Source organism: Chelonoidis abingdonii, chromosome 6 (genome assembly GCF_003597395.2).
Source record: "Chelonoidis abingdonii isolate Lonesome George chromosome 6, CheloAbing_2.0, whole genome shotgun sequence".
Taxonomy (NCBI): Eukaryota; Metazoa; Chordata; order Testudines; family Testudinidae; genus Chelonoidis; species Chelonoidis abingdonii.
In genome coordinates this window covers 85704090-85717299 of record NC_133774.1, presented here as the reverse complement: position 1 = coordinate 85717299, position 13210 = coordinate 85704090, and the positions used below count along the sequence as shown (strand labels likewise).

Below are 13210 nucleotides of genomic sequence, written 5' to 3'. Positions count from 1 at the left end.
TCCAGAATCTTCATCACCAGTCATGATGTAAAAGAAGGAAAAAACCCAACTTGGACTTTCGGATGCCAGGTTGATCAGGGCTGGCAGTTAGTAAAATATCATGTTTCTTTTAAACAGAGAATATTAGATCTGGAAATCATTCTAACAAACACAGAAGTGCATGATGCCAGTTTACCAGAAAAGCACTGTTTTTTTTAAGTTGATGACTGTGTATATTTATGTGGAATGGCATACAAATAAGATGTCACTGTATAAATGAACTTTTTCCCAAGATTACGCAATCTATCAGAATATGAGCCCAGGCTAACATTTACGATGACACATACAGCAGAGTACTTCCACAAGGAAATTCTTCACTTATTTGTAACATTCTATTTATTTTTCGAGTATACAAAGCTATAAAAAAAATTGCACATCAGTGTGCCAACAAGGACAGTGCAGGCAGTGATGACAAATGCTACACTTTCTTCTGCAGGTGGTAGTAGAAAGGAAAATAAGTTGATAAAAAGATGAGGTAGATTACTATTCTTACCCCCAATGCCCCCCCAATGTGAGAAGTGCCATGTGTGTATGAAGCTATCAGGAGCTGGGCTTTTTTTAAGCAAATACTCATACATCTAAACCAAAGGTATGAGTGACAATTCTGATCACCTACACTGTGAATACAGTAGGTGTGAAAGCACGAACTACCATAAGTAACAGACATACTAACTGTAATTTGGTGACTTGTTCATTGGTTGAGATGCAGGAGATCAGAGGGATGCTTTGCCCATGGACACAGAAGTCTATGAAAGTCCATATGCAGATCCAGAGGAGATAAAACCAAAAAATGTCTCACTAGACAGAAAAATGCTGTCTCTGGAAGAAGGAGAACTTGGCTCTGGTAACTTTGGTACTGTAAAGAAAGGGCTCTATATGATGAAAAAGTAAGTTTTTTTACTACCATTTCATTTAGTACGACAAAATGTTTTACATACAGTAACTGAGGGTGCAATTCACACACATTTCTCCCTCTGTGTCCAAATATCTAAGCTTCATGTACTCCCCCGGGGGGTGCAGTCATGGTATTGCCACCTCACTTCTGTGCTGCTTTCAGAGCGGGGCAGCTGGAGAGTGGCAGCTGTTGGCTGGGCACCCAACTCTGAAGGCAGCACCACTGTCAGCAGCAGCACAGAAATGAGGTGGCATGGTATGGCGGGGAGGGTTCATTGCCCACCCAGCCCTGGCCCCCCACAAAAAGCAATGTGAGTGACCAACCATGGTGCCATGGTCAGGTGAGTGACATGGTCACTGCACGCACACACATACAGCCAGTGCAAGGTCCCTTTAACCCCCATGTGCTGGGTTCAGAGCCACGGAGGGGCAGGGCTGGGGGATCTCCCACTTTGTGCCAGGCTCCAGCTGCTAGTCCTAGCTGGGCTGGGCAGGGACAGTACTTCCTTTTCCCCTGCACAGGCTGCTCCTAGGGCCAGGTCAGACCCAACTCCAGGAAGCTCTGCGGGTGCTAGCTGGGAGCCCAGCTCTGAAGGTAGCGCTGCCACCAGCAGCAGTGCAGAAACAAGGGTGGCAGTACCACCTCCCCCCACAGTAGCCTTGCAACTGCCCCTCATGACCCTCTTTTGGATCAGGACCAGTGTTCCCTCTAATTTTTCCCAACCATGTGCGGGATGAATTTTGTTATGCACACCAATATGGAGGGGATGTGTGACTGAGGGGTTTGGAGTTTGGGAAGGGGCTCAGGGCTGGGGCAGAGGGTTGGGTGCAGGGGTCTGAGGGCTCCAGCTGGGGATGTGGGCTCTGAGGTGGGGCTAGGGATGAAGGGTTTGGGATGCAGGAGGGTGTTCTGGAGCTATGGAGGGGAGAGAGGACTCCCCTCAGTTCTCTTTCCCTGCAGCAGCACCTGGGCTGCTGGGGAGAGGCACTTCTCCCTTCTGCAGCAGCTCTGGGGCTGGAGCCACAGGATAGGCACCTCTCCCCTGAAGGCCAGGTCGGGGCTGGGATGCCTCAGCAATCCAAGCTGGGGCTGGGTTCAGGCTGGCAGAGGGGTGCCATGGCAGATTGGGGGCTGGGCTAGGTTTGGGGCAGAGGAGGGGTGCCCATCCTCCGGCCACAGCAGATCCCCGGGCAGGTTCTCTGCACACCTGTGCAGCACTAAGAAGGCTGCTGCGCAGATTACAGGGAACTTAGGGCAGGACTCTAATGATTACAACACTGTGAAATTTCAGATTTAAATATCTGGAACTGTGAAATTTACGATTTTAAAAATCCTATGATCGTGAAATTTACCAAAATGGACCGTGAATTTGTTGGGCCCAAATTATGACCATTCACCGCTGTTCTCCAGACGATGACTTTCCCATTCAGTTGCACATGCTGTAAGTTACAGCAGTCTTCCCTGACTGCCCTGTCTGGCACTATGCTGACTAGATTCTCTGGAACACTACATACTCCTGCCTTGCCCTCGACACACCAGTCCCACCCACCCACAACACCATATTAACATGCCCCTTTACCAGGGCTTCTGAAGCGGTCTTTGGAAGGCAGCCTTATAGCTATTTTCCATGTGCCTGCACCAGGGAAGTCCCCCCCCAGCCAGACACAGGGCTTTCAGGGCCCCTTCATGCTGCTTCAGGCCTTTTATCCAATGTAAAGGGGTCAGAGTGGGAATGAGGATCTTGCAGTTGTTTATAAGACCCTTCTCTTGGATGTATGTGCATTTTTCCTATGATTCCTTCAATTCTATCTTTCATTCAGCTGTCTTCACCCATTGTAAGAGATACTCTTGTTACACTTTTTTGCCTTTCAGTGCCAAAAATAATTCAAAAGTCCCAATTGTATCACCACTTCTAATCTCCGCTATAAACCTAGAAGTGTCAAAGTCGGTGTACAGTAACACTTGAGAAATTTGTGTGTATGTGCAAGTTAGAATTTTTGTTACAAGTAATCCCACAACTAGACTTTCTTTTATAGGGGTGCCAAGCCAGTAGCTGTAAAAATTCTTAAGAATGAGAGTAATGATCCAGCCATAAAGGATGAATTACTGAGAGAAGCCAACGTAATGCAGCAACTGGATAACCCATACATTGTCAGAATGATAGGCATATGTGAAGCTGAGTCCTGGATGTTAGTGATGGAGATGGCGGAACTTGGACCATTAAATAAATTTTTGCAGAAAAATCGGTATGTTGGCTTTGAGTACATTTTATACGGTTTTGTCAAAAAAGGAATGAGATTGGTATGTTCTTTTTTAAAAAAAAAAAATTGAATACTAATGAAAAGGGCTCCTTTCTTAAATCTACAGTGTGGAAAGCTACTGTAAGACTCCTATGTATCAAACATTTTCTGATGAAACTGCCACATTTTTGAATAAATGAAACATTTCCATATGCCCCACTATCAATGACCTGGTGATCTGAGCATACAACTCTTATTTTTGTTCAGGAGCCACTTCTGTCATCAGTACTAATTAAAGCTTATCAAAACATAAATGAACATGACGACCCATATGATGCGAGGAAGGTCATTTAATGAATTTGTACAGTAGCTCCATTAGAAGTCATGAAAATGAACTACTGACTTCTTACAGACCCAATTATGACTTTCAGACATGTCAAGGACAAGAATATAACAGAGCTGGTGCATCAGGTTTCCATGGGGATGAAATACTTGGAAGAAAACAATTTTGTACACAGGGATTTGGCTGCGAGAAATGTGTTGCTAGTTACCCAACATTATGCCAAAATTAGTGACTTTGGACTTTCCAAAGCTCTTGCTTCTGATGAGAATTATTACAAGGTAAGATTAGTACAAGGTATATGACTTTGATAGTGATGTGATTTTTTTTTTTAATGGAATGATTTTCAGCTAAAGTTGAAATACAGAACATATTTTATTATTTTGTTACCTGTTAGTAGGTAATTAAAAGAAAAGAATGGCCTTACTGAAATGGATAGAGCTGGTGGGGGGGGAATCCATAGAAATTTTTTTGGTTTTGGCCTAAAGGCAAAAACTTTTCAGATTTTATTTTTTGATTACAAGTCAAAGTTTTCCATGGAAAGGAGACACTTTCCTTGTTTCTTTTGCTTAGTCAAAAGCCCAATTTACTGTTGAAAAACAGTTTCAACTAAAAATGTTTGACCAGCCCTAGAAATGGACTCTGCTACAGAGTAGTGTCAATCCGTTTTCATATATTTTGCACCCAAACTCTTTCAACATCATCAACCAAAACTAAACCTAACACTGTTCATATTATTAACATATGATGATTCATTTTGGGCGGGGGTTGAAAGAAAACAGTTTGGTCAAATTATGGCTAAATAAATCCTCTAGAGAGACTGTTCAGTTCAGTTTTAAGTGAATTATACAGCCTGCAGCCAAAGGAAAGGAAATGACTACCAAGTTTCATAAAAATATAACAGTCCATGGGAGTCAAGGGAGACCTTTGAGTCCATCATGTCTTCTTTTAATTCCCTTATCTTTTATTCTGATTTTTGCTCCCCCTGTTCCCAACACTAGAAGGTTTTATCGTTTTTAAGCTGGTCTGTTGTATTTCCTGAAGAGCAGAATATCTAGGGCTAAAATGAGTTCCAACACCCCTGTGGAAGCATTTTCGGATGAACTTATGATACCAGCTTCTCCATATGCTTTTCACTGCTCTGTCTTCCTGGTCAAAATGTCTCCAGGGCTAGGTGACTAGCCAGATATGCATGTAAGGCCTTGCAATTCAAATCATTCCTTGTCCCTGCCCTCTCTCCTCTTCCTCCTACTCAGTTGATTTATCATCATAGGTAAGTTAGAGGCCAACGTGCAGGAAGTTAGGTGTTTCTCTCACATGAGCAGTAGCGTTTAGAAAAGTGTGAGGATGCTCATTACGATTGGTGTTGGGGAGCCACAAACAGTAGAAATATGTTTTTAATTACAGTTAAAATGTTTGGGATCAGGATCAGCTCTTTAAAAGCACAGTGTTTGTCTCCAGTGAAGAGGGGACCTTAACTGCGGGCATGTCTACACTACCCCACTACATCGACATAATTACTCCACCTCTGCGAGAGGCCACCATAGCAAGGTGTGGACAGCACTTTAAGCCTATGTAACTTATGTCACTCAAGTATGTCATTTTCACACCCCTGAGTGACTTAAGTTACATGGACTTATGCAGTAGTGTAGACCAGCCCTGCGAGTCGATGACAAAGGTGCATTCCTCTTTCCCACTGAAAAGCAGAGTGGAGTTTCACAGTGACATTGTCTTGTGATAACTTGGTATTGCCACAGAATAGTGTTAAGAAACAATCAGATTGCATCTCAGTATCAGATTGCAATACTATCAGTCCCTATGCTGTTTTGAGGCAAAAGGGAATCTCTGCTTGAGACCAGGTTCTGCCTTGAAGCAAGTATGAGCCTCAGGTTAATTGAGTATGTCTCAGGTTGTGCGAATGAGACTTGATATGAAAACCTTTATTTTTAAGAGTGACAGAAGGATTGAATGTTTAAATAAAAGAACAGCATGCAGTAGATGTCATTAAAAACACAACCAAAAATCATTTGCAGGTAAATTTACCTTTACTGTGGTATTCATGGTATTCCTATGCTAGAACATAGAGTGTGGAATACTGTGAATAGCACAGTAACAACTCCATGGATGCTACTACAAAATGTCTGTCTTATAGCAAATATGCCATCTACTTTGTATGTGTGTGTGTCAAATCAATTTGATGGCATTGATTTACATTTCTTCAGTTAACATGGAGTATTTGAATTTTGATGAGAACTATATTGTTTCCACTGCCTGCTTTTTCTTTTGTGACTCATTTTTAGGCACAAAGTCATGGGAAATGGCCGGTCAAGTGGTATGCTCCAGAATGTATGAACTTCTACAAATTTTCTAGCAAGAGTGATGTTTGGAGCTTTGGGGTTCTAATGTGGGAAGCATTTTCCTATGGGCAAAAGCCATATAAGGTCAGTATTTTTTTTTCAATTATATTTTTGTTAAAGTTAGTGAAAAGTAATGACCTCACACATGTATATGTGCACGTGCATGCACACACATGTATCTGATAGATCCATTCTTCTGCAATAAATGAATCTCCCATGCTAGGGCAATTCCCAGCTACCCGTTTGTGGAAGCTCGATGAAGCACATGGACTATAGTGTGCAGGGTCGCCCAGAGGACTCAGTGGGTCTGAGGCAAAGCAATTTCGGGGGTCCCTTCCATAAAAAAAAAAGTTGCAACACTATAGAATACACTATATTCTTGTGGGGGCCCCTGCAGGACCCAGGGCCTGGCACAAATTGCCCCAATCTTCACCCTCCCCACCCCAGGCGGTCCTGATAGTGTGTCTCAGAAGTTTGCTGCGTCTACACCTCTCATATTCTAAGTGACAGCACGGGTGATGTACTCTATCTGCAACTGAGGCTTTATCGTTCTGTTTTAGGGAATGAAAGGAAGTGAAGTTGCCCAGATGATTGAAAGAGGAGAGCGAATGGAATCTCCTGAGGCTTGTCCAACTGAGATCTATGACTTGATGAAACTGTGTTGGACATACAAGTAAGTATAATGTGACATTTTATCTCCTGTTGATATTTCTTAGGCAGGCTAGCTAATATGTAGAAGGAAAACAAGAGACATTTGAAAACACATACTTTCAGCTGATGTTTTAATTAGAAACAATAAGCTGTAATCTTCAGGCAGTCCATCATGCTTTCAGATAACCACAAGTTGCTGTGGAACTATATGCATTTACCCTCTATCTATCAAACAAAAAATGTATCCAATTTCAAATGTGATATTTTCCACACTACTTAAACAAGAATAAGGCCTAAAAATGTTCTGGCCAAAAAATAGTGTTTCATCAAAATCAAAATTGTTCACAGGCAAATGTCACTTTTGGTCATATTTTTAACAATTTTTTTTGTTCCATTTCAATTTTTGAAAACAAGAAAATTTCTAACTATCAGATATTTTCCCAGCTCCCCCCCGACCACCTGAATGCAATAGAATAACAGATGTCTAGATTTTTTTCTGTCTTTTATTTCCCCTCCTCTATCTTTTCAAAACACCCTCAACTTTGGAAAAGTTATTAAGAGGCAAAAAGAAAAAAAACTAACTTTTTTAAGACTGAAGTTTTGAAAAGTTACAGAATGGCTGAGTTAGTTTCATTTTTCCACTCTATAGTTTTTCCAAAGTTGAAGAAATTTAGAAAATTTAAAGCACAAAAACTCACCCTAACCTGGACATTCCTTTTATTACACTGTGTGATAAATATTCAAAAATTTGACATTTGAAATATTTTTACTTTGGAAATTTTTTTTTTAAAAGTTCTTCATTTAGAACTCTGTGAAATGGAAACAACTTGCAAAATATTTCAAAATTTTGATTTTTTTTTCCTCCCCATATTTTGTCTACCTCCTATAAAAGAAATATCAGACTCTGTGTGGACTACAATGACTATGCAGTCTTTTGGAGTCTTCGAATTTAAACTCAAATTATTTAAATTTATGCCTTTAATGCTTCAAAATCAGCCAAGGTGAGAAGGCAGGTTCCTAAACAACTTTTATAAATTCAGTGTTCCCGCAAGACAATACAAAAATCATATTGTATGCATCACAGGTACATTTCAAAAAGATAGTCTTCTACAAATGAAAGCAATGGGCCAAACTCTGCTTTCAGTTACATTGGCATAAACTGGAAGAAGTTCCTTTCAGTTTACATCAGTAAATAATTGAAAGCAGAATTTGATGGATGGTATGTCATGGTGGGAACACAGTCTTTGTGAGCTCAGTGCTTCTAGAAATAACAACAAACATAATGAGCTTCACAGAAATATAGATTCTTTCTTATAATAAGCCTGACTTTCTTCCCTGATTAATTCAGTGAATGCCATAAACAATTGTTGATCACATCAGAATCACTTCTGTCAGGATTAATTCCAAAGTCTTAAACACTTAATTATGACATAATTGAATAAATATATTATGAGTGAGCTGATTATTATATCCGTGAAATAAATGTACTGGAGAAAATGCTAAGGACAATGCACCTGTGCTTGAAAAGGAATTCTATAGCCGTATGAAGTAAATTGATCCATGTATAATGTAAATTTCACAAGGACATGTTCTCAATCTAATCAGTTGCCTGAATTAATAGTGGGTAAAAGGAACACATTCTAGCCACATATCCAGGACCATTCTCAGAGATGATCAGAAGCAGCTCCAGGGCTGTGGTCATAGCTCTCATTATGAGTCAGATGGTGCACTGTATGGACTATCTTCCACACCTTACATCTGAAATAGATGAGGTAGAAGGTAAAGGGGAGAAAGTTTTATCATTTCATGCACAGGTGTATCAATGACTCTGGCTACATATAGTAATAGGTAATATATTGCATTGTCTACATGATGGATTAGTTGATCTGGATGTACTTTAGTGTGACAGTCATCATTTGGTGTTCTCTCTGGTGGTAATTCTAATAAAATAATCTTGGCCCTTTACATAATCCTTCAGCAAAGTCTAGAGCTATAAGGAGATGGAACAGTGGTCCAAAGGCCATTCCTTTCACAGTTTTCCAATTACTGTACAGTCATCTCTTTCTTCCTCTTACAGGGTTGATGAGCGACCAGGATTTTCTGCTGTTGAGCTCAGACTACGTAACTACTATTATGACATTTCACATTAACAATGTGGATACTATGGACCTTATGCACACTTTGGTCTGCTGCAAGCCCCCTTCTGAAAATGAAAGCCAAAAGTTTTAGCTTTAGAAAACATCATGACTTCAGTTTGGTACTGCTGAAGCTCTTTATGTTGTCTAAGTTCAAAGCAAAGCCCTTTATAATAGATGCCTTTACTTGCTTTCAGTGCAATTACGGCCCTTACATATCTTTTAAAAAATAGACATTGCTACACTTTGTGCAGCAAAGACAGCACAATAGATCTTTAGAATTCTACTAAATTAAGTTTGTTTTATTTTACATACAGCCTTCTTGTCTTTGGAGGGAGGGGTGTGTATTGCAAATTCTATTTTCTCTCTTTCATCTCTCCTCCTCTCATGCCTATATTTGAATGTAGAGCCAGCATAAAAGCCTTGCTACTAATTTTCTCACTACTGGTATTTACCCTAAAAATTGCTCAGAAGTTCCTAAGCTGAAATCCTCTCAAAGTTAAAAAGCCTACACTCCCCTGCAGTAATGCAAGTAGAAAGGAAACAGAATTTGTAAATCCCTGCCATGTGGCAAGGAAGCATCCATTCCCCTCTGAATTGTCCTCCTTCCCCCACCTCCACTCTTTCTATTCAGGACTCCCCAGCTTGTCTAGGGGCATAGTTATATATGCAGGAGGAGTTCTTGGGGCATACTCCATTCTAGAAGAGGGGGTAACAATGCCTCAGTTAATGTTGCTCAGTATTAAACTTATTGTCTGTGCCTGCATTAGCTGAGAGAGCATTGGTTGGCCAATGAAAGCATTTTCTTTTCTGTCTTACCTTTGTCCTCTTCCTCCAATGTCTTTTAACAGATTTCCTATGTTGTATGCCAAACAGTCACCACCCTCTCTTTCAAATACCTCCTTTTCCACAACGCCCATCCATCCAACTTCCACAGATTCCAAGGCCAGAAGGGACCGTAGTGATCATCTAGTCAGAGCTCCAACACAGGCCATACAACTTCCCCAAAATTCCTAGAGCATACCTTTTACAGAGATCCAGTCTTGATTTAAAAATTGTCAGTGATTAGAGGATCCACCATGACCATTGGTAAAGTGTTCCAATGGCTAATTACTCCTGCTGTCAAAAAATGACATCGTATTTCCATTCTGAATTTGTCTATCTTTAACTCCCCGCCATTAGATTGTTTTACACCTTCCTCTGCTGGATTGAGAAGCCCATTATTAAATATTTGTTCCCCATCTAGATACTTAATCGAGTCACCTCTTAACCTTCTCTTTGTTAAACTAAATAGATTGAGCTAGAAGGCATATTTTCTATCCTTAAATCATTCTCATGGCTCTTCTCTGACCCCTCTTCAATTTATCAATATACTTCTTGAATTGTAGGTACCAGCACTCTTAATATTTTATAACAATATTGCATAAAAAGGGAACTCAAAAGACATTGGAAGTGCAACCAGATTTTCACTTCTCACTCTGCAGGAATCAGAGCATCCCCACCCCCAATCCCTTTATCCCAAGGGATGCATCTGGCTCAATTTCATTACCTTTGCCCTTCCCATAATGTTAATGTGTGTGTTACCATTATAGCTTTCATCTTGCATTAGATTGTAAACCCTTCAGGAAGAAGTCTTTGTCTTTCTGTTCGTTTGCAATGCCCCAAACTATCTCTGGCACTGTATAAAGATGATAAATCATACAGTTCCCCTCATTGTTCCCTATTATATACTTTTCTCCAGTCTCATTTTAAATATTCCAAATTTATCCTGATATGTAGCCTAAGTTTTCATAACATTTCTTAATTACAGCACCATACTCCAATATTAATTTTGAGCCCTGTATTCAATCCTAAATAATTCTTAGTATTTACACCTTCCAAATATATGTAGACTATTCTTATAAGATAACTAGTTCCCAAAATTAATTTATTGGCATGCACATAAATTGATACACATTTTATTTTTACAGGAAATACGGGTATGTAAAGGTACTGAAGAAAAATGTTTAAGGCTTGATATATTTATTTCTATGTCTTTTCAGAACATATGTATTTTACCATAAAATTAACTGGGTATTTTAAAAGTTAGTTTAGATGATATTTTTGTCCTTTGAAAAAGAAATTGGTTAAACGGTGCCAATGTTTCAAACATAGAAGAGGGTTGTAGAAGTTTGGTTTCCATTGTGACATATTTGTAGGTCCTGTAGATCTAATGTAAGAAAATTTTCTTTTTACTAAATTAAGGATAAATGGCCTACATTTTCAAAAGTGACTACTTATTTTTCAATGCCTTAGTTTTGAGGTGTCCAGTGGAAGACACTGTAAAGGTTCCTGATATTTAAAGACACTCAAAACCATGAATTGCTTTTGAAAATGAAGGCCATTTATCTTTATCCAAGTGGGACCAATATGTAAATTGGTTGGTTTGAAAAGCTAGATATCTCAGCATCTGTTTGTCTGCATGGCCACATTGTCCAGAAGTTGCCGCTGTTTGATTTTTGAGCGCTCACTTTTGCACAGAAAATTTAGAATCTCTATGTGCGGTAATCCACCTGTTCATGTAAATTGGATGTAAATCAAAAACAAGTGAGATTTAAGTATAAATCCCATCACCAAACAAGTGCTATAATTCCACATGCTCTTGGTCTTTCTGAGAGCGTGGCCTAATGTGACAAAGTTGGGGAGGACCAACCTCCTCCAATTTCTTTTTGAAAACATTTTTAAAAGTGAAGAAAGATCCTGATTAGTACCATTTTATTGTTTTTTAGCTTTGCTATAAAAGCCTACAGTGTATGAATACAAAGTTTTGTGACCTAAATGAATATATTAAACTGAAATTAAAGGTATTATTTTGTAAACGGCTTGGTTGTAATAAGAATCCTTTTTAAAAATATATTTGACTATGATAGAAAACAGGTAATAAAAATAATTATAACCATTACTGATACAAGGTAGAGAATATGTGTTTGTCAAATTACTATGATTGTTTATTTTGAGCCAGATTGTGATTCCCTTAGTCAGGCCTGGTCTACACCTGCACTCTGAGATACATAATTAGGTCAACCTAACCCCCGCTGTACATGCTGATAGGTTACTGGGGGAATTCTTCCTTGCACTTAGTCACCGCCTCTCAGAGAGGTGTATTTAGTACATTGATAGAAAAGTATAATCTCTAAGATTATGATTTATGTAAAGCATTCGATATCATGTCAGTGACCATCTGTTTTAATCACTTGCATCTTTGTACTTAGTTGTATTCTGCTCCCATTCACTCATCCCTCTTCATTGCTTACTTAAAGAGACTGAAAAGAACCAGTGTGTAGATAAACTCTAAATATACCGAGAAATATACCAAGTGAAGATTTTTTTTTTAAACTAGGAACCAAAAATAATACCCATAAATTTCATCAACTTAAATAATTACAGCTAGAACTGGTAACAAGTGCAGACTAAACATCTGAAATTGTCTCTCTTTTTATTTTTAAATGTTCAATAATAATAATCCTCAATCCATTAGTCACTTAGAATTGTGCTGATCCAGCTGTAAGAAACACATCTTGCCAGCAGATGGCAGTGATTGAATAGCTTTAATCCTCTTAATACTTTCTTATTCTCTAAATACTTTACCTTTTATTTTCTGTAACTACCTTTAATTTAATTTGCATTTTCACTTTGATTATATATTTAGAAAAAAGTAAGTAATTAAATAAATCCATCACTTCCCCTACCATTCAAGTGCAGCCAACTCTGGGATAAAACATGACAGTTGTTGAAGAGCACACAGTAACACACTGCACATGTTAGGGCAAGAAGAAAAGAATATTGTAACTAAGTGAATGAGAGTGGAAATCTTAGGCTTGCTGTATGTAATTTCCTGCAATAAATTTTGTCCAGGAAAATGCACTTCTAATTCTTGCAAAAAGTATCCTGGGCTATTTTAATGACCATAGCGAAGGAAAGCATCTCAGGGAGTACAGCTAGCCTTCAGAGCTTGAGTACTGACTCAGAGGGATGCATGCCGCCTATCAAATCAATACCTCCCTGCCTGGAGCATCCAGTCATTCCATGGAAGTCTCCCATCCCATTGAAGCACTACTGAATATTGCTTCGCTCATGAATTTTAACAAAACTGGCATGTCAGTCTCAAATAGCGTAGCTTGCCTCCTAGAAACATAAATGAAAGTAACGGGATTAAATAACATTCTATCAATTTTAGCATAGCTATCTCAGGTTAGTAATAGTTATAGCAATCACCCACATTTCCCCTGAGCCTTAGCCCTACCTATTAGTTGAGGTGAATAGCAGCTAGATACCTTAACATACACAGAAATATTCACTGAGCCTAGTCATTGCTTTTTTGAATGGCTGAGAGATTCACCATTTCCTTCAGTCACCTCAGCTTTTCCACAGAGTGCCACACCTTGATGGACCATCACACTCATAGCTCTCATTTCTGTGAACTCCTTTACAGCCGCAGGTATAAATATACAGATACCAAAGACTGTCCATCATATTAAATGCTTTACATTGCCATATGAGTAACCGGCTTCAGT

At 39.2% G+C, this 13210-nt stretch overlaps 1 protein-coding gene across 3 annotated transcripts in view; it reads left to right on the top strand.

Annotated features, from left to right (window-relative positions):
* Positions 1-11518, top strand: part of SYK (spleen associated tyrosine kinase) — an 80807-nt gene extending 69289 nt beyond the window's left edge. For 2 of the 3 annotated variants that reach the window (XM_075067194.1, XM_032786532.2), the window contains 6 exons: positions 749-926; positions 2971-3180; positions 3606-3795; positions 5815-5955; positions 6432-6544; positions 8600-11518. In XM_075067194.1, the coding sequence (XP_074923295.1) occupies positions 749-926; positions 2971-3180; positions 3606-3795; positions 5815-5955; positions 6432-6544; positions 8600-8672 (905 nt within the window). In that variant the 3' untranslated portion in view covers positions 8673-11518. The remainder of the gene's footprint in view (positions 1-748; positions 927-2970; positions 3181-3605; positions 3796-5814; positions 5956-6431; positions 6545-8599) is intronic. The other variant, XM_075067193.1, reaches the window with a different exon arrangement.
* The last annotated feature ends 1692 nt before the right edge of the window (positions 11519-13210 follow it).